Source organism: Sorex fumeus, unplaced genomic scaffold (assembly GCF_029834395.1).
Source record: "Sorex fumeus unplaced genomic scaffold, SorFum_2.1 ptg000026l, whole genome shotgun sequence".
In the NCBI taxonomy this organism is placed as follows: Eukaryota; Metazoa; Chordata; class Mammalia; order Eulipotyphla; family Soricidae; genus Sorex; species Sorex fumeus.
In genome coordinates, this window is record NW_026606083.1 from 11456362 (window position 1) to 11484027 (window position 27666).

The 27666-nt window shown below is 52.5% G+C and overlaps 2 protein-coding genes across 2 annotated transcripts in view; one reads left to right on the forward strand and one right to left on the reverse strand.

Moving 5' to 3' along the window:
* The window catches only part of CDC123 (cell division cycle 123), a 312575-nt gene that overhangs the window by 243657 nt on the left and 41252 nt on the right, over positions 1 to 27666 (forward strand). The gene's annotated exons all lie outside the window — the stretch shown is intronic.
* CCDC3 (coiled-coil domain containing 3) lies at positions 1095 to 26373 on the reverse strand. Its single transcript, XM_056114517.1, has 3 exons — positions 26009 to 26373; positions 22581 to 22755; positions 1095 to 1326 (listed from the first exon to the last, which is right to left on the reverse strand). Exons 1-3 carry the CDS (start codon positions 26371 to 26373, stop codon positions 1096 to 1098), a joined length of 771 nt encoding a protein of 256 aa, XP_055970492.1. The 3' UTR covers position 1095.

A 27666-nucleotide genomic window follows, 5' to 3' on the forward strand; every position in this document is an offset into this window, starting at 1 on the left:
GGGGACTGGAGCTCGTGCCCCCACCAGCACCCTACCCCCGGCTCCTGAAAAATCTGATTTTTTTTTCCCAGCCCCAACCTGGAAATCTTGGAACTCCCCTGTCCCCCAAGAAGCACATGGGCTTGCTGGTGTGGCTGAAACGCTGCCGTATTTATTGGAGAGCTGGGGCAGAGGCATCTGTGCCCAGCGTCCCTGTCTTGGTAGCTGGGCTCCTGCTCGGGCAAGAGCATAGCTGTCGGGAGCAGCAGCTAGCACGTGTGCTGGTGAGCGGGTCAGAGAAAGAATGGCCAAGGGAATGGGGGCAGAAGCCTGAGAGCAAGTGCCCTCAAGAGTCTTCATCATTCTGGCCCTCTAGGCAGGACTTATGTGTACCAGGACCAGGCTTTGTGGCATTGAAATGTGACACCCGCTGCCATTGGCCAAGAGGACGGAGGCTCTCGGGAACCCCATGGAGGAAGTCTGTGGGCACATATTGGGCTTTGGTTGTGTGGAGCAGTGGAAGGAGAGTGTCCAGTCTCCGGGGTGGGAAGCGTTTGCATAACGCAGCAGAGACAGGAAGGTCTGGATGGGGAGGAAGTCAGGTTCCTGAGCCAGCAGGCAAGGAGGAGCTGTCTTTGCAGAGGACCCAGCATCTCGGGCCAGTGGCCCCAGGATTCGGAAAGTCAGGAAGGCAGCAGTAAGCCAACAATGGTCCAGGCCCAGTGTGATGACACAGCTCCAGGTCCAGCTCATACTTCAGCCTCGGGGAGCAGGGAGAGGCGTCTAGTCCAATGGCCTGTGCTCACCGCAGAGAGGGAGCCACTGTCCACCTCTGCCTCTCCTGTGGGGAAAGGCTCGAGGGAGAAGTGGTGTTCCCAGAGCTTATTAATAGGCACCGGGGGCTGTCTGGCCAAGTCACCATCCTCCTGGTGAGCTGGGGTCAAGCTGGGGCCAGGAGTTCGGGACTTGCTGGAGATCACCAGTGGCTGTGCTGGAGCAGGACGGACACTGCCGACCGTCCTTGACTGGGAAGCTGCGCCCCCCTGAAGACTTCCCCATCAGGGCCCTCCCGGGGTGAGGGGCAGCGGCCAGCACTCCCCGGAGAGCCCGCCATGCCTAGCCCCGCAGGTAGGGGGCGCGCGCGGCCTCCAGCTTCTCCCGCAGCTTCTGGCTCAGCAGCGCCGCGTGGCGGCCGTGCTTGCGGGCCCGGCGCAGCGCGCGTTTCACCCTGTGCACACGCTCGCGCAGCTGCCGGTTGCGCTCCTCCAGCGCTGCCACCTGGCGCTGCAGTGTCCTCACGTGCTCCTCCTCGTCCAGCAGGGCCTTCTGCACCGACGCGCACAGGAGCTGGGGACACCAAAGCAGCGGGCTGAGTCCCCTCTCGCCTCCCCAGTAGCCCACGCTTCCCTTCCTGGGCTCCCTCGGGTGTCGGAACTTTAACAAGAGTCTAAAGTCTTGTTTCTCCTTGCCAATGGACATGACCCAGTGGGTCAGTGGTCAGAGCCGCCGCCCACCACCACCACCACACACTGGGAAATTGCAGCATGAGCAGGAGGAGTTTGTAGGACAGTCATAGGAAAGGCAGCTTAGCCCCATATGATGAGCCTTAGAGAACCAAACTGCTTTCACCCATCACGTGGCAGAATCAGGATTTGAGGCTGGGGGTGTGACTTCTCTAGAGTGTCCTGAACTTCATGGAAATAAAAGTGTGTCTGTGATCTCCTGGGACTTCGATGTCAGACCACGCACATGCAAGCTCCTTACCCCATCCTCTCTCCCACTCCCATTAGTACACACACACACACACACACGCACACACACTCCTCACCCCGTTCCCTCTCCACTCCCGGGCTGTGGGTCTTTGGGGAGGAGAGCCTGCACAAGAAACACGGGAGGTGGCTGGGCCAGGCAGCATGTCACAGGGGCCTCCCGGGACACCAAGCTCTGACCTCAGCCTGGGGGAGCGCAAAGGTATGTGCTGACCAGGCTCATTCCCCCCCTGCCCCGTCCCCCCCCCACCCCCCTCCTCCCCTCTCCCCACACACACACTGGATGGCCAGAGGGGCCCTGGAGCTCTGCGTGGGAGCCCCTGTTTTCATTTAAAAATGTAAATAGAGGGGAGAAGACAGCTCACGTGTCCTCACACACTGAGGGATGCCGGTCTCCAAGCAAGGAGCTTTCACTGCAAGCTGCGGGCCCAGGCTTCAGGGGGCCTCCAACCCCCCTTCTTACAGCATCACCTGCCCGAGACACCCAGGAACAGGTGACAGACTCAGCCCCAGCACTCAACAGCTCTCAGGGCAGCACCACAGTCCAGAGCAAGGCGGCGGGGAGAGGGGCGCCCTCAGCCCCCCCGCCCCTGCAGCTCAGTGATTGAAAACCAGATTCCGCTCTCATCCCTGTGACCCTTTGATGCATAAGCTTTCTCCATCCATAGCCCTTCTCCTGTCCCCGAGCGGTGTCTGTGCTGATGCCAGCCTAGGGCTGGCAGCTGGCCCACCTGCGTCCTAGCACAGCCCCTGACACAGGGCTGGGCCTTCCCTGGACCCGTGTCACCCACTTCTCAGCGCAGGGTTCAGGGCTGAGAGGTACGTGCACACAGAGGAGGTCCAGACCCCCTTTCTCTCTGCCCCTCCCCCAGGGGTGCCTTGACCTTGTCTCTCTGAGAGGCATGCAGGGGTTGGAGCGCGTGTACAACAGGTTGGTTGCTGGCTTTGCATGCGTCCAGGCCAGTTGGGGTCCCCCGAGCCCTCCAGGAGTGATCCCCGAGTCAGGAGTGAGCCCCAAGCACCGCCAGGGTGCCCCCACCTCACATACAAACAGGCGTGGAGTTTACAAAACCTGCGACACCCCCGAGCAGGTGATGCTGTGTGCACCCCGCCGGCACGTCCCCCTCACATCTCTGGGGAATGCTTTGGGGGCCACGTAACTTGGTGCCCCAGCTCAGCTCAGGGGGCCCGGGTAGTCACATGAATCCCTGGAGGCCTTGACTGGTCCAGCAGCTGGGGGGAGGAGAGGCCCCGTCTCAGATAATAGCCAACTTACAGTAGAAACGACATCTGCACCTGTATGTTCATTGCAGCACTATTTACAATAGCCAGAATCTGGAAACAACCCGAGTGCCCGAGAACAGATAACTGGTTAAAGAAACTTTGGTACATCTACACAATGGAGTACTATGCAGCTGTTAGGAAAGACGAAGTCATGAAATTTGCATATAAGTGGATCAACATGGAGAGTATCATGCTAAGTGAAATGAGTCAGAAAGAGAGAGACAGACATAGAAGGACTGCACTCATTCGTGGAAGATAAAGTCACATCACAAAAAATCACAAATCATCCTGTTAATCGTCAATTGCCTCGAGCAGGCCCCAGTAATGTCTCCTTCATCCTAGCCCTGAGATTATATTCAAGGCTCTTTAGGAGAATGAGACCCATCATTGTTACTGGTATTTGGCATATTGGGTACGCCACGGGGAGTTTGCCAGACTCTGCCCTGTGGGCAGTCTACATTCGGTAACCTGCCAGTTTGTCCAAAGTAGGAATGAGATAATAAGATATAATGAGATAATAAGATGATAATATAATAAGAGATGTCATAATAGGATGTCGCGCGGCCACAAATGCGGCCGCGCGGTTCCGGGAGCTGGTTTTTAAGGACAGTAGAGAGAAGGGTCAGGAGGATCGCTCCATGGTTTGGAAGCCAATCTCAAAAAAAAAAGCAGCTGGGATGGAGAAGAGACCTCTAAGTGAATGATGGTTGGAGGGCTCGCTAGGGATGGGAGATGCCTGCAGAAAGTAGGCTATGAACCAAATACGATGGCCACTTAGTATCTGTATTGCAAACCATAACACCCAGAAGAAGAGAGGAGTAAGAGGGAATGTGTCTGCCACAGAGGTGGGGGGTAGGAAGGGGTGGGGGGGGAGGGATACTGGGACCAATGGTGGTGGAAAATGGGCACTGGTGGAGGGAAGGGTACTGGAACATTGTTTGAAAACAATTATGAAAGTTTGTATGTCTGTAACTGTATCTCATGGTGATTCGTTACAATTTAAAAAAAAAAAAATAACTGCCAACTGCTCCGCCAACGAGTTCTGCTCCAAGCAGTGGGATCCAGGCTTCACAGCCTTCGGGCTTGGGGTTTGGGACACCCTTCCTGGCCCCCCGAGGGCTTCCGTCCTGCCCTACAACTCTGCCATGCGGGTGGCCTTGGATGCCAGGATCTCAGGGCCGGAGGTTGTGGAGACCCGGAAGCCGGAATGAGCTCGTGAAACACTCCTGGGAAGCTTCCAGAAACCCTCGCATCCTCACAAGGTGAAGGCTGCTGCCAGGCAGAGTCATGGGTGCCTCCGCAGCCCCCAATACCTCCTCCTTCCCGCACAGTCCCGTGGGCCGGTGGGCCCCACACAGCACCCTGCAGAGCGGCACTGACCCCTGCTGATGCTGTTCCCCAGGTCACCCTTCCCACCTACACGGCGCCATCTTCCCCACATCCCAGCCATCCCCGGGCATGAGCCAGCCCAGAGGCCCCTGGACCTGTCGAACGCCTCCTCTGACCCTTCCAGCTCCCACGGGGTCAGAGGGCAGCACACCCCCAGGTCCAGACCAGTGGGGACACAGGAACCCTCTCTTGGGGCTCTGTGTGTGTGTGTGTGTGTGTGTGTGTGAGAGAGAGAGAGAGAGAGAGAGAGAGAGAGAGAGAGAGAGAGAGAAACTCAGGGTGTGTCTGATTATCCCTGTGGGCATCAGAAAGAGAAATAAAAACCATCACTTGCATGTTCTGAAAACAAGTATTTTGAGATTTAGTAGCAGAGGAAGACACACGCCCCTAAAGTCAGTCAGCATGTTTGCCAGCTCACTTTCCCATCTCCACCCAGAAAAGGAATAAAAAAAAAAAAACTAAAAAAATTCAAACCGTTTTATTATGGAAATTTCCAAACACTCATAAAAGAACTTTTCTAGACAAGCCCCCAGAGACCCACCTCCGCCCATGGCACCCCTGGCTCAATTCACCCACAGGCACGCACACCCCAGTTTCTTCTGGGGGGGCCACAGCAGGCAGTGCTCCAGGCTCAATCCTGGTTCTGCACTCAGGAATTACTCCTGGCAGTGCTCAGGGACTTTAGGGACATTGAGGAGAGTCTGGCAGAGTCTGGCAAACTCCCTGTGGTGTACCCAATATGCCAAATACCAGTAACAATGATGGGTCTCATTCTCCTAAAGAGCCTTGAATATAATCTCAGGACTAGGATGAAGGAGACGTTACTGGGGCCTGCTCGAGGCAATCGACGATTAACAGGATGATTTGTGATTGATTGTGAGGATATTATCCAGGTAGGCCTGTAAAAGGCAAGTGCCCTGCCCACTATCACCCTCCAAGTCTTTTTGTTTGGGGGATTCACCTGGTGATGCTCAGGGTTTACTCCTAGTTCTGTGCTCAGGAATCACCTTTGACAGTGCTTGGGGGACCATATGGGATGCTGGGGATCAAATCCACTGTATTATTACTCTGGTCCAGAACCCATATTCTTTAGGGGACCTTAAAGAAAGTGCCAGATGCCAGATCTTCCAGCCCCTCCTCCCACAGGCATCTCCAGCAGTGAGGAGCTGTGTGAAAGCACCCCCCCACCTCCTGCCGCCCCCACCCCAATCACACTCAGAGTTACTGCGATTCCTGGAGATTAGCAAACCTCCTACACCTTCATGTCTTTTTGAATCTGGTTCATTTGAATCATGATCCAAATAAAACTATCCTGCGTGCATTGACTACAGCTCTCTCTCTCTCTCCCTCTCTCCCTCCCTTCCTTCCTCCCTCTTTCCCCCTCTCTCCCCCCCCTTTCTCCTAATCTCTCTCCCTCCCTCCCTCTCCCTCTCCCTCTCTCCCTCTCTTTCTCTCTCTGAGAGACCAGCTGATTTAAGCTACACACTGATTAAAAAAAAAATTTCTTTTTTTTTTCCCCAGTTAGCAGAAAACTCTTCGGAAGAGGATCATTTCCACCAGCAAATAAAGTGAATTCACCAATTGTTCCAGGCCCCAGGAATCTCCTGCATTTGAATTCGAATCCTGGAGGAATTCGAATTTCTTATTCAATTTCAAGTGAAACCCCCTCTGCATTTCAGAGAGCACAAACAAGACAAGTCACTTCTATCAATCTCCAACTCCAGAGGAGGGAAAATACCTCAAACAGAAGCAAGACTTACTTGGGTGATGGTCCCCCCACACCCCCACCCAGGGCCTGAAGGTGAGGAACAAATGTCCAGGGAGAAGGAACTCCAGAAGGTGAGGAACAAATGTCCAGGGAGAAGGAACTCCAGTTTCTGGACCCCTGAGGCCTGCTGGGGCTGGGGGAGACCCCGGGAATCCAGGTGTCCACACCCCAGGCCCCTGTACGCCCTGACAGCTCTGAGGCACGGCCAGGGGGCAGCCAAAGGTGATGTGGGGGAGGGGCTCATGACTCGCAGTGTATGAGCCCTCCTGGGGGTCACACAGTTTGCCCACAGCACCCAGACATCCCTGCTGGGCATAGCGGAAAGCCCTTGACTTGGAAGGACTATCGTCAGAAAGTGGCAGCAGAGCCAGGCAGCCCAGAGCGACACACGGACAGAGGGACAAGCCGGGTCCAGAGGCCTCTGCTCAGTCCAGCTGATGCCCCCTCCAGGGTCTCACCAGCCCCCAGCCCTGTGGCCCTCCCTCAGCAGACGGTGCTGGCAGCTAAATGGGAAGCCAGGAAGTGGCCCAAAATTGACCACGCTTCCGGCTGGAGTAACTCGGCTGATGGCTGGACCATTTACTTCTCTTGGGGGGCTCCCAGACAGTGGAGAGGGGAGCCAGGGCCCCTCCCTGGAATTCCCTACAGGGCGCAGAGGCCAGGGTGCTGAGGCTAGGGTGCTGCCTGAGCCCAGGGCGGGACAATGGTGCAGCACCAATGCAGTGCGGGTCTGTGTGAAGCAAAACCTTGACCCCGTTTTCTCTCTGGCCAAACAGTGTGCCCCCAACCTGCCTGCATCACCAGGTGGATCATGCTCCCCCCCCCCCCCAGACAGGTCTGCCCAGGGAGCCCTCCGGGGATGCTGATGCAGAACTGGTGAGAGGGAAGTGCTGGGGGTGAGAAGAGGTGCCCCCTGTGGGGGAGTGGCCCCATCTGCTCCCCTGGGAGCCCGGGGCCCTGCGAGGGGGGGGGGTGGGGGGGAAGTGCAGCACCGCACACCCAGGCCGAGCCTGCTCTGCCCCTCCTTCCTTGCCAGAACTTCTCTACCCTCTTCAACTCCATGCCCCTGGCAACCAGGGGGACTCCCCAGGACACCCCTGACTCTGCTCTGGCACATTCATGCTTCCCAATGAAATCCCACACGAGGGAACTGCAAGCAACCTGGACTTTTTTTTTTAATTAATCACAGTGAGATATGCAGTTACTGATTGTTCCTGATTGGGTTTCGATCATATAATGTTCCAACACTCAACCTATCACCAGTGCATATTTCCCTCCACCAAAGTTCATAGACTTCCTTTTTTTTTTTTTTTGCTTTTTTGGGTCACACCTGGCGATGCATAGGGGTTACTCCTGGGTCTGCACTCAGGAATTACCCCTGGCAGTGCTCAGGGGACCATATGGGATGCTGGGAATCGAACCCAGTTCGGCCGCGTGCAAGGCAAACGCCTTACCCAGTGTGCTATTGCCCCAGCCCAAAGTTCATTGACTTCTGAAGCTCTTGTTTTGTCTCTGGTATCAGGGATCCAAGCCAGGCCTGACGCATGCAAGGGAGGGGGTTCTAACGGCTGTGTTTCACCTGCAGCCCGAAGCGGCTGCTTTAGGCTGAAAACGGGACTAACAGTGCCAAGTGCAGTGGGGGCTGTGGGGGTTGGATGTCAAACATGGAAACATGTGTGGAAAGTCTGAGAACTAAAACGCAATACAGAAGCAAGACAAGTAATCAGAGTGTGAAGGAATCAGTCCGTTTTGCAGGAACAAAAACGGGGGATGGAGGGAGGGTGGGGCGTATCAGAGGAAAAAGCCAGAAAGTGCAGGAGGTGCTGTTTATGGGGCTGGAGTGATAGCACAGTGGATAGCGCATCTATCTATCTTATACACACACCTGAACCACCTAGGCTCAATACCCGGCACCCCATACGACCCCCCTAGCACCGCCAGGGTGCAGAACCAGGAGTAACCCCTGAGCATCACCAGGTCTGGCCCAAAGCAAACAAAAAAATTCTGCTTTACATCTGGTCACTGGGTCCTTTGGGACTGAAGCCAGGGCCTGATTCACTTTATCCTAAGGACATCCCGGCCCTGAGGGCTTTGTGATGAGCAGCCAAGAGGTGAGTATGTGAAAGAGGTCAGTCAATAATATCAGAACGGGAAAGAAATGATTTGAGGTTATGTTGCATTTTCAAATAAAAATTACTTTCCGCCTATGTATTAGATTATAATGGCAGGTGCTAACCTGGGAGCAATTTATGACAATTTCCTTCATCTTCCATCATACACAAGTGGAATAAAAGGCTCATGCTGTTAGGCAGGTTCTCAGCCTCATCACCCTCAAGGGACAGGGCTGTAATCACCTGAAATGGGGCTGTGATCGTTCGAAAGAGAGCTGCCCAGAGGGATGGGAAGGGTCTCCGCAGAATGGCCCCGCCATCTCTGTTTCTTTCCTTGCAGTGAGCCCTCCCAGAGCTCAGGGGACAGACACACTCTCTGGGCCTGCCAGAGCACGGCAGGCCCAGGCGGGTATGACTGGATGGGAAGGCATCACCTCACTTCTGCTGACAGAAACTGTGGCTAATGGAAAGGTGTCTTGCTCCTGTGGCCGGAAGGAGCCTTCGCTTCCATCTATGAGCTCTTTCTGTGTGGCTGGGAAGTGTGTTGTTTGACAGCAGGGGGGCAGGTGGTCATTTCTGTACACATGGGACTGCCCGAGAGTCATCCTGTGCAGATGAGCACTGCTGGGGTGCTGCTGGGTTCAGGAGGGGGCCCGGAACCCTCAGGTCAAGGCCGACCTTGTGTGCGCACATGTGCGCACACGCGCGCGCGCGCACACACACACACACACACACACACACACACACACACTTTTTAAGGGCAGACAGTCCCTACACACACACCTCCCTGTCAACCCACACCCTTCTCCCAGAAGGGATTTCTCCAGCCTTCCAGAAACCTCTCCCTAGGGGCCTGGTGACCCAGGACACCCATCGGTACAAGCAATCAAGCTTGTCCAAAGCACACACCAACCCCCTCCAGCCCCAGAAGCAGGACAAATACAGGAGCATCGGCCCAGGCCAGGCCGCCCTGCCCTGGGCACTGTTTGCCTCCAAGGACAGAGGGAAATGCTGCGGGGGACGCTGGGTCTGAGAGCACAACACTCACTCAGCAGCACGCAGGTTCTCGCTCAGAGCAAACAGCGCGAAATGTCCTAACGTCTTGGACTGGTGAAACCTGGAAAAAACGTGCACTTGACTGTCATTTTGCCTTGGGTTTCTGGCTACGTGTCCTGTGAACCATCAGAGCACACAGTTCTCAAGTTCCTGCCTGCCTCTCAAGCAGCAGAAACCTGGAGAGCCCAGGAACCACACCCCACCCTCCCCGACACACACCTCCCCCCACAGAGCCCTGAGCACAAGCTCAGAGTCTCAAGCGGGGAAACGGTCCTGTCCAGATCACTGACTCGGAGGTGACAGCTCCATCCTGTCGCCTCTGAAGGAGGGAAGGTGACTTCTTTCCTACCACATCTGACCCCAGCGACGGTCCATTGGGCAGCCCAGGAGTAATTCTCGAGTGCAGAATTATACACAGAATTACACATGGGGTTCCCAGGAAAGGGAGCAGGCTGTTGGCATGCGCATGTTTCCCTGGTAATGGAAGAAGGAGAGGTCAGGTGAGGCCAAGAGGGGAAACAAGCCATCCCAGATAGCAACCAACACGGGGACAAATCACAGTGTTGAACCCTGGGCATGGCGGCAAGCACTCAGGAGCTCACCCCAGGGCTGTGAGCCTGGAGGCCATACCCGCATGCACTGTGTGTTCACACGTGTGGCCGGCTGGGTATCCCATAGGGTTCCCCAAGCACCGCCAGGTTCTCGAGTGCAGAACCATGAGTAACCACTGAGCATCACCAGGTAGGACCCAAAAGGTGAAAGAAAGAAAGAAAGAAAGAAAGAAAGAAAGAAAGAAAGAAAGAAAGAGGAAGGAAGGAAGGAAGGAAGGAAGGAAGGAAGGAAGGAAGGAAGGAAGGAAGAAAGAAAAACTGCCTGGGAGCCACTGACTGTTAAGTACAGTGGGTGGTCGTGGTGTTTTTATAGACGTTCCTTCTGATCCGTTCCTTGGTGGCTTTCTAGGACAGCCAGAGCACCCCCCCGCCCCCCACTAAACAACAATGGAGGAAACCAAGAAGCAGGAGAGAAAACAAGAAACAGCCGCAGGGGACAGTGGGCAGTAGTCAGCATATGATCCAGGGGCCACCCCCTGCTGTGCCCTTAGCCTCCAGAGCAGTCCTTGCCACAAGGCAGGCACTGGGGAAATAGTCACGGAGTATCCAAACGAGAGGATGAATCAGGACAATATGAAAACGGATCATTTACTGATGCAGCCAGTGGACCAAATCCCACAGCGGGATCATGATTCACAGAGCTGCAATAATGTGCCCAGATCCATTAGGGGCGGCTGAGCAACAGACACAGCTGGACTTATGCCAGTGCTGGACACGTTCTGATGACACCAACCCGACCTGGTTTCTTTGTGACCCTGTCGGGGCTGAAATGGGTGGGGGGTGGGGCCACGGAGGGGATGAAAACATGCAAAACTTATTTAAAGTTTGTTTTAAAAGAAATTCCAGGGGCTGGAGTGATAGCACACAGGTAGGGCATTTGCCTTGCACATGGCCAAACCCAGGTTCGATCCCCGGCATCCCATATGGCCCCCCGAGCACCGCCGGGTGTGACCCAAAAAGCCAAAAAATAGAATGAAATAAAATAAATCCTGGGGCCAGATTGATAGTAGAGTGGGTAGGGCATTTGCCTTACCCGTGAGGCTGACCCGGGTTCAATCCCTGGCATCCTGTATGGTCCCCAGCACCACCAGGACTAATTCCTGAGTGCAAAGACAGGAGTAACTCCTAAACATCGCTGTGTGTGACACCCACCAAAAAAATCCCCTTATGATAGCTTCTCAGTACATCTTTGATTTATAGGCCTATATACCTAAGGTCGCATAAAAAAAATTATAGGCGAAAAGGGGTCACAGTGGAGCATTTCAGATCCCCGCCATGCTCAGACCGGTGCATTCCAGCCGGGTTCTGCAGAGCTGCCTGCAGGTGCAGAGGCTGGAAAGCACCACGTTAGACTGAGCACAGATGGACATGAGACACCCCTCCAGGCACGAGGCCCCTCCCGCCCACCTAGCGATGCTTCTCTCTTACCACGTTGAAATCTGCTCACAAACAATAACGAATTCACTGAATTCTCTGCATGCATGGGGGAGGGACCGTTTCCCGACCCAGCGCCCTTTGTTTGCCCACTGGCACCATCCTCTGGTCAGGTGGGACGTCCCCTGGGCCTCCCTGGACCCCAACTTCTGCAGAACCAATCCGGTCCTGATCCCATCAGAACCAGGATACTGACATTCAATCAAGCACAGCTGTGAAGCAGCCAGCCAGCCTGCCCGTGGTAGCCCCCAGGGTGGGTGGGTTGGTGGGGGGACTCTCCCTACATGCTTTAGCCCCCCATAGGCACAGGGGACAAGCGCGAGGCTGCCTTCAGGAAAGCAGCAAGCAGGATTCCGCAGTCAGCCCTGACCCTGGCCCGTTTTCACGCCAGACAGAAACAGGTCACAGAAAGTACCTCCCTGTTTCTTGGGACGCCCGGGGGGACGCAGGGAAATGAGTGATGGGTGTAGCTTCCACCGAAATGTGTGACTTGTGTGAAACGCTCTGGCAAGAGTGAATGACAGGCAGCCTGTGGTTACTCAAACATGAGCCTCTGACAGACTTTTCTTTGGAAAGTGGATAAAGCCAGGCTGTCGCTTCAAGAAAAACAACCCACAGCGTCTGTTGCCAGCGAGAAACGTCAAGCTTCTCAAGCACAGCTCAGAATCTGAGAGAACGTGTCACTGCATGTCGGACAATTCTGAACGCTGGGTTTCCTCACAATGTCAGTAGTCCTATTAACAAATTGGACGTTTCTTGACAAACACTACAGAAGCTCAACATTAATAACTCTAAACTATTTCCCGGGCCATCCATCCAATTATAGAATAATAAAATGGTAGAAATAAGTGTAGAACAGAGGACTGGAGATATGGTAAGTGGGTTGGGTGTTTGCCTTATACTTGGCAGATCCGGGGTCAATCCCCTGAGGCCTGCCAGAAGTGCTCCCTGAGCACAGAGACAGGAGTTAGTCCTGAGCTTTGCCAGGTGACCCAAAAACAAAATGAAGGACAGAGAATAAATTTTCACATAGATATCCACAAAGTTCCTTGATACAATTTTAAATTCTACAATAAAACTGAACCTTTAAAAAAAAAATCACTGAGGGGCTGGAGCAATAGCACAGCCGGTAGGGCCTTTGCCTTGCACACAGCCAACACAGGTTCGATTCCCAGCATCCCATATGGTCCCCCGAGCACCACCAGGAGTGATTTCTGAGTGCATGAACCAGGAGTAACTCCTGTGCATCGCCGGGTGTGACCCCAAAAATAAAAAAAAATATTAAACTTTGATACAGTATCAAAGAAGAATCAGTACAGTAAAAAAGAATATTTAACAGGTGTTCAAATATTTTTTTAAACCAAAGTTCAATTCCTCTGTTGGTAGGGGATGGCTTTGTCCTTTACACAAATCATTTAAGCTGTTTGTCATATGTTGATATGCTTCACTGCTTGGCAAAGTTCCAGGGAAATAGTAAATCAGATAGTTTCAAGACTTTGGAGAAGATCTGTACAAACAAAAAAAAAATCTGTTTTTCTTTCTGTATTTATTTTTGGGGGGTTGTTTGTTTGGGAGTCACACCTGGCAAAGCTCAGGGCTTACTCCTAGCTCTGAGCTCAGGGATCACTCCTGGCTTGACTCGGGGGACCATATGGGGTGCCGTGGATTGGAACCTAGGTCAGTCACATGCAAGGCCAGCGCCCTGTCCATTTGGACTGTTACTCCTCTCTCAACTTCTGATTTTCTTGACTCATGTAAGACTCAATTCTGACCTTATAAAAAAGTCCTCCTGCCATTCGTAATTGCTTTGAATAATCAGAAAATCCATACTGTTCTTTCCCTCGCTGCAGAATATTCTACCAATGCCTGCGTAGATGTCCTTCATGACCCAAGTCATTAAAAATATCAGTTTCCACTGTCCTTACTCAAGATAGCTTTGAGGGGCTGGAAAGATAATACGGGGTTAAGCCATGCTTGTAACTAGCCTGGTTCCATCCGTAAGCCTTCCAGGAACAAGCCCTAAGCAGAGTCAGGAGTAAGCCCAGAGCACGACTGGGTGTGGCCCCAAAACAAGTTTGAAAACTATCATCCCTACCGATCACAATAAAAATCTCTGCACAGAACATAAAAAGCAGCTTTCTGAAAGCTAGGCAGTTCAAGGCAATGGGATCTAAGCCTAACGGGGCTGGATCCTGGAACTATACAACAAAAGCTCCCAGAGAAATCTCCTGTTTCTCTCGAGTCCCAGAGAAGGAGCCCAGTGAACTAAGACAGAGGGGGCAGCCCTTCATTTTCCTCTCTTTTCCTTGATTTTTGCTCCCTTCCCTAACCCCATGCAAAGCCAGTCTTGGGCTTTTACTGCCACAGTGGCACAGGTGATAAGAATTAGATCATCTGAATAGTCTCATTTACTTATTTATTTATTTATTTGGTTTTAGGGTCACACCCAGCAGTGCTCAGGGATTACTCCTGGCTCTATGCACAGGAATCATTTCTGGAGGGCTTGGGGGGCCACAAGGGTTGCCGGGGATCAAACCCAGGTCAGTCAAAGTGCAAGGCAAGTGCTTTACCCACTGTCTATCACTCTAGTCCTAGTCTCATTTATTTTTAAAAACTGGAATTAAAAAAAATAAAATAAAATTTACCGTGAAAAACTAGAGCTCCAAGCCCAGATTATGCACCTGTGAAGTCGACCAAATGCTCAGACAGAACTGGGTTTCACCGTGTTCCCTGTGTGGAAGCCTCATGGGGCAGCAGAGAATGTGACTGCACTTGGGGTCATGGCCTCCTAAGAGGCCGAGTGACTGTGCCCTGACCCACAAGGACCTAGAGAAGTCAAGACACACAGAGACATAGGAGGGATGAGTGTGTGACAAGGAACAAGAGGGGCACCAAACGAGGAGCAGACAAAAAGGAGCCACATCATGAACTTGGACTAGCAGCCACAGAACTCAAAGAGAGTTGGAGCCATGTAACAGCAAACAGATGCACAAAGATCTGATGCGCCTAATAGTAGACTGAGGCACCAGTAGTAGACTAATGCACAAACATTTAATTTTGTTTGAGGGGGATTCTATGCCACCTCAAAGAGAAAGCAAATGAGGGTCATTTCCTTTCCAACTCATTCTGGTAGACAATAGTACCAAGACCCCCCCTTTTTTTTAAGATACAAGAAAACCACCTATCAATATACTTTATGAATTGTGGCTGTAAAGAAATCTTTAATAGATTTATTAACTATCAGAAACTCAAGAGAATCTTAACTCCATCGATATATAAAAAGGCTTATCTTGAGAACAAAAAGGCTGCCTAATATTTGACAATGTTGTTCACTTTAAGAAGAAACGAAAAATGAAAAATCCCATGATTATATCAGATGCAATAAAAGCACTTGATGAAATTCAATTCATGGTTAAAATTCTTAGCAAACTAAGAATAAAAAGAAACTTTCTTAATCTGTTTTTTTTTTTAAATCGCCTACAATCAATAGATCAATGTACACAAAACAGAACTCACAGGCACATAAAAAGGGCAGAAGAACTATGAAAAGAAATAGAAATAATAACCTAATTTTATACACAAAGAGCTAGAAAGAGAATTAAATTAAAATTTTTCAGACAGAAGGAAACAAGAAATATCAGGATAGAAACAAAGAACATAAAATTTAAAACACAATGGGGCAAGAGAGATAAGACAGCAAGGACGGTACTTGCCTTGCACTAAGCTGACCTGGGTTCATCCCATTTGGTCACCCATGTTCACCAAGTGTGATTCCTGAGTGCAGAGCCAGGTGGTAAAACAAAATAAAACAAAAATAAAACAAAAATTTAAGAACACAAAACTCAGAAGTGTTGGGGGGGCATTAAAATTTGATAAAATCTTAGTTGATCAAGAAGAAAAAATTCAAACTCAGAAATAAAAGGGGAAATACTACAAGTACTTCCAAAACAAAAAGAGTTCAAGGGCTGGAGAGTAGTATAGCTGGCAGGGCGCTTGCCTTACACACAGCCAACCCAGGTGCATTTCCTGGGTTGGAGTAATGCCTGAGCACAGATCCAGGAGTAATTCCTGAGCACCATGGGATATGACTAAGCCCCACCCCACCGCCCTCAAAACAAACAAAAAAATCATAAGAGATCTGTGAAAAGGATGAATAATCTAAAAGGAATAGGTACATTCTCAGAAACATACAATTTATGAATCAAGAAGTTGGGGGGCCAGGCAGATGGTACAGGAGGTGGCACACTTGCCTTGCCTGTGGCGGAAACCCCAGCACTATGGTTCCCCACACACCACCAGAGATAAGGCCTGAGCACAGAGCCAGGAATAGCCCCTGAACACCACAAGGGGTAGCCTGAAACCAATTTTTTTAAAAAAGAAGGAGAATGGAAAAACGGAATCCAATCATAACAAATAAGGCAAAATTCATATAGAAATTTTTAACTCCCCCAAAAGAAAATCCCAAGATCAAATGTCTTCCAGCTGAATTCTACCAGTCGAGAAACAATACCAACCCTTATTAAATTCTTCCAAAAGAAACAAAAGTAGAGAGTCTTTCCAACCTCATTTTATGAGGTCAGACTCAATATCAAAGACAATACAGAAAAAAAGAGAAATTAAACTATAGACAAATGTCTTGGACAAACATGCAGAAATCCTCAATAAAATACAAACAAACTGAATTCAACAACAGATTTAAAAGATTAAATACCACAACTATGTACCATTTGCCCCTGGGATGCGAGGCTGATTTAAAATACTCAAATTAATGTGATAAACCACATCAACCTAACAGAAGATATAAACCACCTGATCATAGGCTGCTTTGGGACTTTCCAGGGGAAGTAGTGGGTACCTTCTTTAAGTTTCAAAAGAAAAATGCTGGGGACCCCGGAGTGATAGTGCTGTGTGTGTGCACGTGCACGCACACACACACACACACAACACACAACACACACACATACATGCACGAAAGACACTTGCCTTATACACCGCCAGCCTGAGCTCAACCCTCGGCATCCCATATGGTCCCTCAGGACCGCCAGAAATGATCCCTAAGCTCAGAACCAGGAGTAAGCCCTGAGTACCTCTGGGTGGAATCCAAAAAAAAGAACCAAACAAATCAACCAAAAACAACCCAAAAGTTGCTTGTAACGTCATACTTCAGAGGCCAGAACAATCATGCAGCAGGTAGACACTTGCCTTGCTCACAGCCGACCTGGGTTCAATCCTTGGCACCCTCCATGCTTCCCCAAGCCCTGCCAGAAGTGATTCCTGGGCACAGAGCGAGGAGTCGGCCCTGAGCAACACCTGATGTAGCCCCCACACCACATCCATGTATGTCACATTTCAAAGTGATTTGTTTACAGGAATCAGGCCTCCCTCCACCCTTTCTAGTTTGCAAAGTCCTTACAACAACCTCACACAGTTCCTCTCTTTCTGGTGCCATTTTATAGAGGGGAAAAATGAGTTTTACAGACCACTCGGGGACCTGGTCAAGGTCACACCTTCAGCCAGGTCAGTGCCGGTCTGGAACTTTCGAGGACCTGCCTCCTTTCCTTCGGAGCAGCCTGGAGAAGTGTTTGTGCTTTCCCACTCTCCTACCCGACCCCAAATAGGGGAGAGAGAAACTGCACACACACACACACACACACACACACACACACACACACAAACCCCATGCAATCCCAGTTCTCTGATGCACGACTCTGAGTGAGAGTCAGTCTGGGCCTCGGTCCCAGGACAGTTCCTGCAGAGAGGGGGAAAGAGCCAACTATTGTTTTGACAGTTAAACTCACTGCTCTCAGAAGCGAGAGAGGAAGGGATAACGTCCTTGGCTGGTGCCGGGGGCGCCCTGCCAATATCTGGGGGTTACTCAGCTTGCCAAGACACCCCACAAAAGCCCTTCGACACCAAGACTGGCCCTGCCTGCTCAGTAACCCCTGACCTCTCGGCAACTCTGAAAGCAAAACTGCTTCCAACCTGCCAAGAAGGGATGCCTGGAACCACAGAGAGGGAGATTCTTCCCCTGCTGGGAGCTGGTTCCGACACCCCCCTCCTCAAAGTCGCCCTTACACTGCTTTCCTCCCATCCCCTTTCTTAACCTCTGCCTTGTCCAAGCATCCCAGCTACTAGGATGTCCAGGACAGAGAGTGAGAGAGTGAGAACGTCCAGGGGGGGAACAAAATGTGCCCTTCACGGCTACTGAGTGATCGGAGCCTGGACGCCAACGGCAGAGAGGCCGGGGGCCCCGAAACTCTGCCCAGCATTTGCAGTCTACCCCAGGGCGTGTGACCTTAGAAAGGGGTGCAAAATGCAGTGATCAAAGAGCAGTGGTCCCTGGGTGTGCCTGGGGTTTCTGTGTCCTAAGCCTCCTTACACCCTTCCTACTGGAACAGCAACAAGGAGAAAAGTGGGACCAATTCCCCAGCTCCCAGGACAGCTGCGGCTCCTGAGCCGTGCAGGAGTGCCAGGTGAGGCCACACAGGTGAAGGCAGGCAGGGGGTGCAGGAAACGGGTGTGAAATTGTCAGTAGTTCCTTGCCTGTCTGTGATGGTTCCTCGCCTGTCAGAGCTAGGATGGTTTCCTGTGGAGCTGCTGACAGTTGTCAGCTGGCACAAGGAAGGGGTGCCAAGGGAGGGGGAGACTTCCAGAATGAGGAGAGTGGCCCAGCAGGAACCATTGAGGCTCCCCCAGAGTCCCTGTTCTCCTCCCCAGAAGCCCCTGGAATAATCTTCTTCCTTAGAACAGTGTGGCTATGTCAGGGTGATTATTGGCCAGGAAAAAAGGTAGACCCCCCACTCAAAATCAACATCTGACCCCCAGAAATAGAGCTGCTGCTTCACATTGAAACAATTCTCCACGGTCCTATTGTTCTATTTCTTTTTTTCCCTCAAATCACGAAAAGTCAAATTCCAGGAGAATGTTAATAGCTTCATTATGTGGCCACAGGGCGAATAAGTTACTTCGCTGAAGCAAGCGTTTGGGGGCTAAGCCTGTAAGGTATTTTGGGAATAATATCTGATCTCTTGATAGGAATCTATTGTTGGATGAAAAGCAAAGCTCCCCGGTACATGGAGAAGAAAAGGGCCAAGCCAAAGGTTTGATCATGACTCAGGGTACTCAAGCCCAATGGGCTGGTTCAATTCCCAGGAGGTGTTAGCATGGGGGTGGGGGGGACAATGGGGAGAAGGGGTCTCGAGGAAAAAATGGGGGAGGGAAGAGACACTTGCTGGAAACAGCTTGGGAACGAACTATATAAAACACAGGCATCCGCAGGGGTATGGTGCTGCCAACAGGTCAATCTCTACCTGTGAGGTGAGTGCATCAGCAACCTAATGGTGCCTTCAGACTTCTAGATACCCCAAAATTGCTGCTGTGCCTTTGGCCAGACCCCAACAACTTGGGGCCAAGTTTATCAAGAAAGCAAACAGCCAAAAGTTAGGTATGTGGGGAACACACCCACAAACCACCTCTGGTTCAGCTTATAATTGGAGGCAAGGCCTCCTGTTCCTGATCAAACTGCTTAATAGTCATGATCCCAGAGACTCAGAAACAAATCTCGAAACCCAGCGGCTTTTGGCAGAAATGTATATGGTCCCTGCAGTAGTTTACTGGTGCCAGACCATCCCAGTGGGAATAGGTTTCGTGCCTTGGCCTGTTCCTCCTGGAGGCCCGGTGGCTGCCATCCTCCAGAGGCAAGTCAGGTTTGGGCTCACAGTGACAAGACACGTGGGGCCTCATGGGATGGGGGTGGAGCCGGCCCTTTCCTCCCCACCCCAACAAGACCCCCAGTTGCCTCCCAGGGTTGGCATCTCTGGCTCCTGATCAAGCTGCTAATGGCCAGGATCCCAGAGACTCAGAAACAAACCTTGGAACCCAGCAACTTTAGGCAGAAATGTGTCTTGTCCCCATAGTAGGTTACCGGCACCAGGCCACCCCAAGTGGGAATAGGTTTCATGCCTTGGCCTGTTCCCCCTGGCGACTTGGTGGCCGCCATCCTCCAGAGGCCATTGGACAGTCAGGTTTGGACCTGCAGTAATGAGACACACGGGGCTTCATGGGATGGGGGTGGTGCCGGCCCTTTCCTTCCCTCCCCAACAAGACACCGAGTCACTGCCCATGAATGGCTGGCCTCTCTGGCTCCTGATCAAGCTGCTTAACAGCCATGGTCCCAGAGACTCAGGAACAAATCTCGGAACCCAGCAGGTTTTGGCAGAAATTCCTCCAGATTCAATTGTTAAAATTTCGGAATTCCAAAATCACATGGCCACTACTGTGACCACACAACATCATATGTTATTCATAATCAGCAATAGAAAGCAAATTGTCTATGGTTGCCTTTTCGGCAGATCTGAGTGTTGGGATAAAATACCAAATAATAATGGTGGGTCTGGGGTCAAAATATTGAATGAAATCAAAGTAGAGAGAGAGTAATGTGAAAATCATCTGCCACAGGTAGAGGGAGGGTGTGGGATAGAGCGTATACTGGGGTTTTTGGTGATGGAAAATGGGCAATGGTGAAGGGACGGGTGTTTCATCATTATATGACTGAGACTTAAACCCGAAAGCTTTGTAACTGCTCTCATGGTGGTTCAATAAATAAATTTATAAAAAAGAAAAAAAAAGTAAGGTGGAGTTCATGCCCAATTCAATCAGCCTAATCAATGGCTGAATAAATAGCAATACTCCTACATTAAAAAAAAAAACACAGGCATCCAGAAAATTCTGGTAAATCATGGACAGGCTTAGAGAAATCTAGAACTCCCACAGAACAAATAGAAGAAGGAACTTCTTTTCTTTCCCTTTTTTTTGGGGGGGGGTGTTAGGTCACCCGCAGAGATGCTCTGCACTCAGGAATTACTCCTGGCGGTGCTCAGGAGACCCTATGGATGCCGGGAACAAACCTGGGTCACCTAGTGCAAGGCAAACACCCTCCCCGCTGTGCTACTGCTCCAGCCCAGGAACGTCTTGGTAAATGTGAAGGACGGAAGAACAAGATCTCCCTTTGTTGGATATTCCTGCCCCTGGGGAGACCAGTTTTGGCACATGCTCAGGTGCAATGGGTATCCGATTAAGGAATGTGAGAGAACAAAGCACCTCCTCTAAGCCAACAACCCCTAAAGGAGAAGACGCTGCCCCCCACAAAACCCCAGCCTTTCTCATCTGATGAAACAAGGAACCCGCCTATGCAATTTGGCTCCTGAACCCACAAAGTCCCACAGGCCCCATCAGAACAGCCCAGCACGCTGCCACCTGCCCTAAGCGCTTTCAGGTGGACTCTCTCCCCTTCTGGCTTCCCAAAATAGGGGCTCCACAATCACCCCAGCTCCACTATGCTTCCTCCCCGGTGCCCCCACAGCTGCTGTCTGCTCCACTTGGGAAGATCCATTTCATATTTTTATACCCTGGACATCCTGACCTTTACATTCCACAACTGCTCTGACCTTTCTGTCTCAAGGAACTGACCTTTATTAAGGATCATGAAAGTGTAAGCTAGGAAGTGACTTCAGTTCCTGGAGGATTTTTAATTTCCTCCTAGAAAATTCCTACAAGCCCAATATTTGACGTAGCTGTGACCCAAAGGTCCCCACACACCATGGTTTCCTGTATCAAGTGTGATGCTAAGGGCATGACATAGTTACATCTTGGTTAGCATGGTTAAATTATACTGCAGCATCCCTCTGATGCAGATGCCACTATGATCCCATTTCCTTTTTTTTTCATTTTTTATAAGTCAATAATTTTATTTATTGAATCACCGTGAGAACAGTTACAAAGCTTTCAGGTTTAAGTCTCAATGAAACACACATACCTTCACCAGTACCCATTCTCCACCACCAAAAACCCTAGTATACCCCCATCCCACACCCTTCCCTTACCTGTGGGGCAGATGATTTCCACATTATTCTCTCCTACTTTGATCAAATTCAGTATTTTGACACCATACCCACCATTATTATTTGGGATTTTACCCCAACACTCAAATCTGCCGAAAAGGCAACAGTAAACATTTTTTTTTCTATTGCCTGGTTATGAATAACATATGATATTGTGTGGCTGCAGTAGTGACCACGTGATTTTGAAATTCCAAAATTTAAACACTTCAATCTGGAGGGATTTCTGCCAAAACCTGCTGGGTTCCGATATTTGTTCCTGAGTCTCTGGGATCATGGCCATTAAGCAGCTTGATCAGGAGCCAGAGAGGCCATTCATGGGCGGCAACTTGCGGTCTCCTTGGGACGGGGAGGAAAGGGCCAGCTCCACTCCCATCCCGTGCGGCCCCACATGTCTTGTCACTGTGAGCCCAAACCTGACTGTCCAGTGACCTCTGAAGGATGACGGCCACCAGGTCCCCAGAGGGAACAGGCCAAGGCACGAAACCTTTTCCACCTTGGGTACCCTGGCACCGGTAATCTACTGCAGGGACCAGATGCATTTCTGCCAAAAGCCATTGGGTTTCAAGATTTGTTTCTCAGTCTCTGGGATCATGGCCCTTAAGCAGTAGGATCAGGAACCAGAGAGGCCATGCCTCCAATCATATAGCTGAGACAGAGGTGGTTTGTAGGTGTGTCTCCCACATACCTAACTTTTGGCCATTTACTTTCTTGGTAAACTTTGCCCCACGTGTTTGGGGTCTGGCCAAAGGCACAGCAGCAATTTGGGGGTATCTGGAAGTCTGAAGGTGCCATCAGGCTGCTGATACACTCGCCTCACAGCTACAGATTGACCTGCTGGCGGCACCATACCCCCATGATCCCATTTTCAAGAAAAAATGAGAAGCACTTTAATCAACGCTCATCCATCTGATCCCTCACTTTATGAAGAACCCCAAACTACACAGGGAAGTGTTGAGATTTATGAGTCATGTTTTTTTGTTATTGTTTTTTTCTTTTTAGGTCACACCCAGTGATGCACAGGGGTTACTCCTGGCTCACGCACTCAGGAATTACTCCTGGCGGTGCTCGGGGGATCATATGGGATGCTGGGAATCAAACCCGGGTCGGCTGCATGCAAGGCAAACGCCCTACCTGCTATGCTATCACTCCAGCTCCTCTAAGTCATGTTTTATCAGTGCTGGGAGGGAAAGAAGCCTACATCGGCCTTTTGGAAGAGTTCGAGTCCAAGGTGAGGCTGGGCTGTTCTTGTGACTGTGGCACAGAGCACAGCCCTTTCTTACCCTGTTGTCCTCCTGGATCTCCCAGTCACTGGAGAAGGGTACCAGCTGCTGTCCTTGGGAACAGTTGGAGAACTGGAAAAGGCTGGAAAACATCCTTCTGTTCTCTTGAGTGTCGGGGAAAATGGCATCTTGGAAATTGACACCGTGAGGCAAGAGGTTATAATTTTCATCCATCCTAAGAGGAGACAGGAAGGAGGCAAGATGTAGAGGGGACATTCAGGGGCTGTGCTAGGTCCGATCAAGGGCTGCGGATAGTGACAGTTACACATGGTTGGAACAGACGTGCAAGGGGTTCACAACATGCTTTCAAGAGGAACACAACCGGTTTCTCTGCCTCACACTACCAGTTTGTCCTTAATGTCTTCAAAAAAGGTGAATTTGGTTCAAGTCGGCGGAGAGCGTGTCTGGGCATGCGTCTCACTAGCTCTCAAGAGGGCTCCCTTTCGAAGTGTCCCTATTTCCCAGAGAAAGGAAGGTCAGAGGGAGTGACCCATGTTCAAATACTGCCATTGTCACTTATGCTCAGTTTAACAGGAAATGAGTCCTTCAGTGCTCCAAGTCCCAGTCTATTAAACGAGGCTGAAGGCCAGAGGCACGGCACAGTGGACAGCGCTCCTGCCCTACATGTGACCAGCCTGGGTTTGGTCCCCTGGGCCCACCAGGAGTAATTCCTGAACTCAGAGCCAGGAGCAAGCCCCGGATACAGCCAGGTGAGGCCCCAAAACCAAACCAAAAAAGATGAGAGGGGCCGGAGCAATAGTCCAGTGGGTAGGGCACTTGCCTTGCACGCAGCTGACCCAGGTTCGACCCCCGGCATCCCATATGGTCTCCACAGAACTGCCAGGAGTAATTCATGAGTGCAGAGCCAGGAGTGACCCCTGAGCATCGCTGGTTGTGACCCAAAAAGCAAACAACAACAACAAAAAGAAGATGAGAAAGGCACTGTCTGTGGTGGCGTACTGACTGCAGTAGGGAATGGAATGAATGAAGTTCTTGCTTGGAAGAGAGCGCGGACGGACCTTAGAGTGTTTTTTGCGGAGCTCTCTGTGAATTGTTTGTACAAAGATAAAGAAGGCAGGAAAAGGAGAGATGGAAGATACAGTTCAGCCCATGGCTCTCCCCCCTCCTCGCTGCCCTCACACTGACCAGGATCTCTGCTTTTCTCAGTGGGCCCCAGGATCACACAGGAGGAAGGATTTAAACGCTGCTGTTAACACACTTTATGGCCACCATAAAGTCCTGTGAAATGGAAATCAGGCTGACTATGGTTTGGCTGTAATATGTCACAGCAAAAGATGAAAGAGTTGGCAGAGCCCCCATAGACAAACTGTGTTCCATGATAAACTGGGAAAGAAAAAAAAACCCTGTCTGCTCAAGTACTTAGGTTCTTTATTGCGGGAAATGAAGCTTTCCAAATGAGGCTTTCAGAACAGGGTTCTCCTTCGTAAAGGTCTGAAAAAAACAGCCAGGGAGATGTTCAAGTGGTAGAACACAAGCCACCCAGGTGCAAATCCCTGGGTTGGATCCCCAGCACCACCTGCCCAGAGAGCACCGGCACTGCCAGGTGTGGCCCCAATTTAGAAGAAAAACTTGAGTGATGTTTACAGTACCAAGGAAGGTGCTGTCTCCACGCATGCTGCCTTTATTTAGAAATGATGCTTCCCTGGTAATTAAAAGAATGCGGTTAGATCTAACTAAAGCACTCAGCCAAGACAAAGCATGCCACGAATGCTGAAGGGCTTCAATATGGAAAACATGTGTTGTCGGAGGAGCTGGGAAGGCCCCTCAGTGGGATTGACTGCATTGTTGGTCAGGATGATGTCAAGTCTCAGGGCGGGAGGGAGGCACAGACAGAGCTCCAGTCCTCTTCCCTCCCCCGCCAGATCTCGCTGCCCCTGTGGACAGGGACGTCTGCCCATGTCCCGTCTAGAGACGGTGTTGGCTGCGGGCGGCTCTCCAGTTCCACTGGCTGCTCTCTCTCTCTCTCTCTCTCTCTCTCTCTCTCTCTCTCTCTCTCGTCCAGCTCAGTTCCCACCTCAAACCTGGCCCATTTTCCTGAAACTTGGGATGCTTCGGGGGTGGGGGTGGGGGGGCTCCAGTCAGAGAGGGCCTCCTGCTGGTTCCCCTCAGCAGAGCACAGAGCCCAGAGTCTGCTCCTGCAGCTCTTTCCCACCCTCTGCAGCCACTGATCTGCTAGGGGGCCTGCCTCCCACCACCCAGTGAGGGCATCTGGTGTGGGGGGGAGATACTAGCACCCTCCCCCGCCCCCCGTGCGCAAGGTGCCAGCTGTTTAACTTCCAGTTGGTCTCCACCAGCCCGGCTTTTCAGGGGAGGAGGATGAGGCTCCTGGGACTCAGCATCGGGAATTCCTCCAAACCAATTAGAGGGCTGGACACACAGGTCAGCCGGGAGGGTGCGTGCCTTGCAAGCCACTGACCAGATCCAGGTTTCATTCCCTGCAGGAGCTTTCATGCCCTGAGCCCGGACAGGAGTGAGCTCTGAGCACGGAGCCAGGAGTAGGTCCTGAGCACCGCAGGGTGTACCGACTCCCAAACCCAAATTCTGTCTCCCCACCCCCCGCCTTCAAAAAAACCCACAACATACAGCCACCCAATCTCAGTTTTCCTCACCATCTCTTCACCCCATAAGGGATGGAGGGAAGAGAGGAGGTGGCCTTTGGTGGGATGGGGGTGGGGCGCAATAACTTTGCACCCGGATTCCAGGAACTTTGACGGTATTGTAACCATCTAACCAAAACTGCAATGACTGTGGCTGGAGCAATAGCACCGCGGGTAAGGTGTTTGCCTTGCACGCGACCCACCCGGGTTCGATTCTCAGCATCCCATATGGTCCCCTGAGCACAGCCAGGAGTGATTCCTGAGTGCAAAGCCAGGAGTAACCCCTGAGCATTGCAGGGTGTGACCCAAAAAGCAAATAAATAAATAAATAAATAAATAAATAAAAGCAATGACTTATGTCAGGGCTCGCTCCTGGCTTGGTGCTCCGGAATCACTCCGGGAGGTGCTGGGGGGCGGGTGGGGGGAGGGGTGACAAACGGGATGCCAAGGGTGTAGACTGCATGGGCCACGGTGCAAAGCAAGTGCCCTAGCTGCTGTGCTATCACTCCGATCCCTGAAGCCCCCACCCCGCCCTTTTTTTTTTTTTTTTTTTTACTTTTTATTAGTGAGACACCATGAGGTACAGCTGTAGACTTACAAATTTTGTGCTTGGGTTTCAATTATACAATGATCAAATACCCATCCCTCCACCAGTGCCCATTTCCCACCACCACGGATCCCCCGCCTTTTTAAAAGACTTTTTCCCGGGAAACTCTTCAGGGTGCTAAGCGCGGAGCTCAGCCCAGGATTCTGCAGCCCGAGTGAGGGGCGCGCGGGGTCTCTGCGGCGCGAGGGACCGGGCGGGCTCACCTGAGGAAGAAGAAGTAGGCGGCGTCGGGCACCACGGTGTGCGAGTGGCACGAGAAGTAGCCGAGGCCCGTGAGGTTGAGGCGGGAGCCGGCGGGCACCTCGAGCATGCTGCCCCACGCCTGGTCGCACAGCAGCTCCACCTCGGCCGCGTAGAGGAGGCCGGCCTGGCTGGCCCCGAGCTGCCAGGGCAGGGAGTTGGCGAGGCCGTGGTCCTCGGGGTGCAGCGCCAGCACCTTGGCGTACACGATGATCTCCGCCAGCTCGGCGCGGCAGCCCTCGCTCAGCGGTCTCCACTCGGACGGCAGCTGGCAGCCCCGGGCCGCGGCGAGCAGGCAGAGCGCGGCGAGCAGCAGCGGGCGAGGCATGACGGCGGCGGGCGCGGGCCGGGGCGCGCCGGGTGGTGGGGGACCCGGGCAGGGAGCACGGGCCCAGAAGCACTGGGGAACCAGGTAGGGCGCACGGGCCGGGGAGCTAGGCAGAGCGCACGGGGGATCCGGGCAGGGAGCCGAGCAAGGAGCACGGGTCTGAGAGCACGGGCCGGGGAACTGGGCAGGGAGCCAGGCAGAGCGCACGGGCCGGGGAGCACAGGGGAGCCGGGCAGGGCGCACGGGCCGGGGAGCACAGGGGAGCCGGGCAGGGCGCACGGGCCGGGGAGCACAGGGGAACCGGGCAGGGCGCACGGGCCGGGGAGCAATGGGGAGCCGGGTAGGGCGCACAGGCCGGCGAGCACGGGGGGACCCAGGCGAGCGCGGGCCGGGCCGGGGAGTTTGGGGGAGTCGGGCAGAGCGCACGGGTAGGGGAGCGCGGGCCGGGGATCACCGGGGAGCGGGGCAGGGAGCCGGACCGGGATCCGGGTCCGGCGCTCTAGCCGGGGCGCATGGCGGGGCGCCCTCGGCGGTGTGGATCTCGGAGCGCCGCCGCCGGCCCGGGAAGGGCAGCCTGGGGCGCTCGCACTGCTCCCCCGGAGCTCCCCACGCCCCGCTCGCGGCGCCCCGGCCCTGCCCGCCGGCTTTAACCGGGCCCCTGGGGGGGCGGGGCCGCTCCTCTTGCCCTGCCCCCCGCGGCGCGGGCGGGGGCGGCGCCAGGGCCGAGTGAAGGGGGACCCAGGCCTGGCCCAGAGGGACCCTCCGAGCGCCCAGTGGCCAGAGGGGTTTCAGGGTTTAGAGAATGCGGGGAGGGGGGTGCAGCCAGAAAGCCCAAGCACCGAGCAGAGGCCCAGCCCTGTCCCGGCGTCCCCTGACGGGTCCCCTTGCTCTGAAGTGGGGATGGATGTTGGGGGTCCCCACTCTGACGATGATGGGGGTCTCTGCCCCACTGATGATGGAGGTCCTCGCTCCACAGATAATGGGGGTCTCTGCTCTACTGATGATGGGAGTCTCTGCTCCACCGATGATGGGGGGTTCCCACTCCACTGATGGTGGGGGTTCCTGCCACCACTGCTGGTCCAGTTCCCCCTGTGTCCTGTGTTCCAAACATGAGACATTCTTGCAATAGCCACCAAGCTCCAGGGGTCCTCCTCAGTTCTCACCTTTTCTGTGTCCCTAGTACTCGGGAATCTGGTCTGACCTGACCTCTACCTTCTCACAGATGACCTGGAAGCCCACGTGATCCAAAACATTTTTGGGGCTATTGAAAGTTTCTATCTCTGTCTTTCTCTC

What these genes read in the sequence shown, in the direction of transcription:
- CCDC3 (XM_056114517.1), bottom strand. Translation starts at nt 26,373, where the DNA reads ATGCCTCGCCCGCTGCTGCTCGCCGCGCTCTGCCTGCTCGCCGCGGCC. An exon ending in GCCTACTTCTTCTTCCTCAG is followed by an intron (nt 22,756 to 26,008) that starts GTGAGCCCGCCC and finishes GTCTCCTCTTAG; the next exon opens with GATGGATGAAAATTATAACC. An exon ending in AGATCCAGGAGGACAACAGG is followed by an intron (nt 1,327 to 22,580) that starts GTAAGAAAGGGC and finishes TGGTGTCCCCAG; the next exon opens with CTCCTGTGCGCGTCGGTGCA.